Source organism: Lactuca virosa, chromosome 4 (assembly GCF_052849685.1).
Source record: "Lactuca virosa cultivar CGN04683 chromosome 4, Lactuca_virosa_CGN04683_v6, whole genome shotgun sequence".
Taxonomy (NCBI): Eukaryota; Viridiplantae; Streptophyta; class Magnoliopsida; order Asterales; family Asteraceae; genus Lactuca; species Lactuca virosa.
Genome location: NC_136429.1, coordinates 220,708,061 through 220,711,648, shown reverse-complemented (window position 1 = coordinate 220,711,648; position 3,588 = coordinate 220,708,061). Strand labels below are relative to the sequence as shown.

At 39.4% G+C, this 3,588-nt stretch overlaps 1 protein-coding gene across 1 annotated transcript; it reads right to left on the bottom strand.

The window, feature by feature from the left end:
- Positions 1-771: 771 nt before the first annotated feature.
- Positions 772-3,013, bottom strand: LOC145105624 (uncharacterized). The gene is made up of 4 exons (XM_079042714.1): positions 2,890-3,013; positions 2,342-2,486; positions 1,821-2,143; positions 772-1,184 (listed from the first exon to the last, which is right to left on the bottom strand). Exons 1-4 carry the CDS (start codon positions 3,011-3,013, stop codon positions 772-774), a joined length of 1,005 nt encoding a protein of 334 aa, XP_078898840.1.
- Between the last annotated feature and the right edge of the window lie 575 nt (positions 3,014-3,588).

Sequence of the window (3,588 nt, the reverse complement as noted above, 5' to 3'; positions counted from 1 at the left end):
TTTGTGGATGGAATGTGAATAATGGAAGTGTGGGGTTAAATGATTTAGATAGAAGAGTTCAGTTTGAGAAAAAGTCGTTGGTCAAAACTCAAAACATTACCGGCTTATATGGGTTAAAACTTGAGACACAGTTGACTTCATTGGTCAACACTTTGGCTCAACGGATGGACAAAACCACGAGTTGAACATGTAAGAAGTTGCAACTTGTTTTCCACGTTAAATATTATTGCATGTAGAAATATATATCAATTTAAAAATCAGAAATTAAACTACATACTATACATTTTTTAAATAATTCATTTTTTTAACAGCAACCTCAGAGCATATATAAAGAAAACAGGCTGCTAGCAAAACACTAGCAAGGCAAAAAAGTTACAAATACAATAAGAGAAAAAAGAAATTAAAACGGATAACAAACCCAGGAATTCCAAATAACATGGATTTGGAATCCCTGTTTTTCAGCCACGAAAAGGAATTAAGGACAATCGAATCAAACAACGAGTTCTTCTTAATTTTCTCTTCACCAAACACAACCACATTTCTTAAACGCCATAGCATCCAAATCGTGGTTATGAAAACAATCTCCATACGTTTCTTATTCTCCTTCTTTCATCTTTGATTATCAATCCAAGTAAGCCATTCTTTGACGGCCGGACTCAAAGGGAAAACCACATCAGTCCACCTCGCAAGCACCTTCCAAAGCTCCACCGCCAAATCACAACTAAAGAACAAGTGAGTTAAAGTCTCACCTCGAGTCGAACAAACCGGGCATCAAACAGAATCCAAAGAAAGCCCACTCTTAGAGATATTAAAACGAGTGGGAAGCCAGTCTTGAAGAGCACACCACAGAAAAATACAAACTCTTCTAGGACAAATTTTATTCCAACTAAAAGAAATATTACCACCTTTCAGCAAGATTCTATCAATACACATTCTAGTACTCTTGACAGAGAACATTCCATCAGCATCTAACCTCCATGCGAACTGATTATTCTCATTTGAGATACAAACTTGTTGTAAGGTTTCAATAAGACTATTCAACATGTCCTCTTCTCTACCACCTCTCAAACCTCTATGCCACTTCCAATCCCAAACACCCTCACACCATCTATCGTTCACCAAACACATAGTATCCTCTTCTAATCTAAAAAATCTATTGAACCTAGATTTAAGCAGTTGATCTCCTACTTACATATCAAGCCAAAATTTCGTATTATCACCTCAACCCACCTTCCTATACAGAGTATTGAGGGGAACCACATTATTTACATCTAACTTTATAATCGAGTCGACTATGTTAGACCAAACACCAACCATGCCACTTTTACGATTGCCTCTATTAGAACCACTATATGACCCATGGATGGATTTAATGAGACGATCCCAACCACAGTTTTCATTGTTGACAAACCTACATCGCCATTTTCGGAGAAGAACAAGGTTAAAAGTTGAGAGACTTCTAACCCCTAACCCCCCATTCTCCATACTTGACAAAATCTGCTCACAACTAATTCAAGCTATTTTGTTCTCCCCTTTCTCCCCCCCCCCCCCCCCCTCCCAGAAGAAATTACTCCTAAGAGATTCAAGATTCTTAAGGACACCCTTAGGAGTACGAAAAATGGACATAAAGTACGTAGGCAAGCTCCCAAGAACAACTTTGATCAAGGTAAGTCTACCACCAGAAGACAAACAACTCACTTTCAAGTTAGACAGTCTAGTCTCAAATTTACTTATAACATTCTCCCATCTACCCGTTATATTCATGTTAGCCCCAATAGGAACTCCCAAGTATGTAACTGGAAGGGATCCTATACAACAACCTGTAACATCTGCAATCTGTGCCACCACCTCATGCTCCACACCCACACCATAAACCGTGGATTTATGGATATTTATTTTAAGACCGGACATCTTGAAGAAATTAGAAAGCACTTGGGATATATTAGGAATAGCTTCAAGGGACCAGTCGACAACAAAAGCCACATCATCTGTGTATAAAAGATGAGAAGTTCTATAATCATCACTTCTAACTCTATCTCCTTTGATAGCACCCATCTCCATTGCATCCTTGATCAAAATGTATAACCCTTGCATGGCAAGAATAAACAAAAAAAGAGATAGAGGATCTTCTTGGCGCAAACCCCTAAAAAGAGAACTCGTTTGTTGGACTACCATTAACTAATACCGAAGCACGAGACGACTGAAGACAAGACGTAATCCACCCGATCCATTTTTCACCAAAACCAAACTTTATCAACACCCATTCTAGATAGTCCCAACTCAAAGAATCAAAAGCCTTATCAAAATCAATCTTAAATATCATAAGTTTTTTTTCTTATACCAGTTTATCGTCTCTGCTAGCATTAAAGGACCATCTAGGATTTGCCTACCTTTCACAAAATCAGTTTGCTCTTCCGAAACAAGCTCATCAATCACTTTGGTTAAACGAATTGCTAAAGTCTTAGCAATGATTTTATATTGAGCTCCTATCAAAGAAATAGGTTGGAAATCTTTAACATGTAACGCATTAATTATCTTGGGAATAAGAGTTATAAAGGATGCATTGCAACCTCTAGGAATGACCCCTGTTTCAAAAAACTCTTTAACAAATTGCACCGCATCTTCTCCCAGCACATCCCAAAATCTCCTAATAAAATGAAATGTAAAACCATCCGAACCAGGGGTTTTACCTCCACCACATTCCCAAACAGCCGCCTTTATCTCTTCACTTCCCGGATGAATCTCCAACTATAATTGGGTCTCTACCGTAAGCATAGAGAACCGTGGGTCAAAATCCTCAGGAACATCAACAATAATATGGCTATACTTCTGACAAAAATAATCGAAAAAGACCTCTTTAAACTTCTTTCGGATTAGACGTCCAATTACCATCAACCATCACCCCTTGAATCGCTTGTCTTTTCCTACTTTGTTTCAACATACCATGGAAAAATTTGGTGTTCTCATCCCATTCCATATCCCATTTTATTTTAGAATTTTGAGCAATGTCCATATATAGCTTTCCTAACTTCAATATCTTCTAAACTCTTCAACAATTTCAACCGCTTACTTCCATCTTCACTTGTGGCTATACCCTCCTCCAAAGTAGAATCAAGCTCATCAATAGTTGTGGCAATCTTTTTCTTATCTTATTCTTCCTGATCAGATTTTAAGCAGAGTTCGCACCAACTATTGAGGTGCAATAACTAGCAAGGGAGTTCCTGGATATGCGACAAACGACTGAGACCGTGGCGGAGATCACCGCCAATTTCCGGGAGAGAGATTTATTGGTACCCCAGTATGCCGCAGACGAGGAGATGCGGAAGACTCGCTACGATGATATGTTGAGATCAGATATTTGGGAGTTTGTTAGTTTTTACACCTGCTCGACATTGGATGACATGATAGCTAGGGCCCGAGAGCGGGAGATTGATTTGGAGCACCTAAGTAAGAGGAAGGCAGAGTAGGGGCAGACGATTGGGGTTTCGACGAAGAAACCCAAGGGATTCGATTCTAGATCGAGGGGCCAGCAGGGTCGGGGCCGCTGTGGCAAGTGAGACAAGACTCATGACGGAGCCTGCAGGGCGA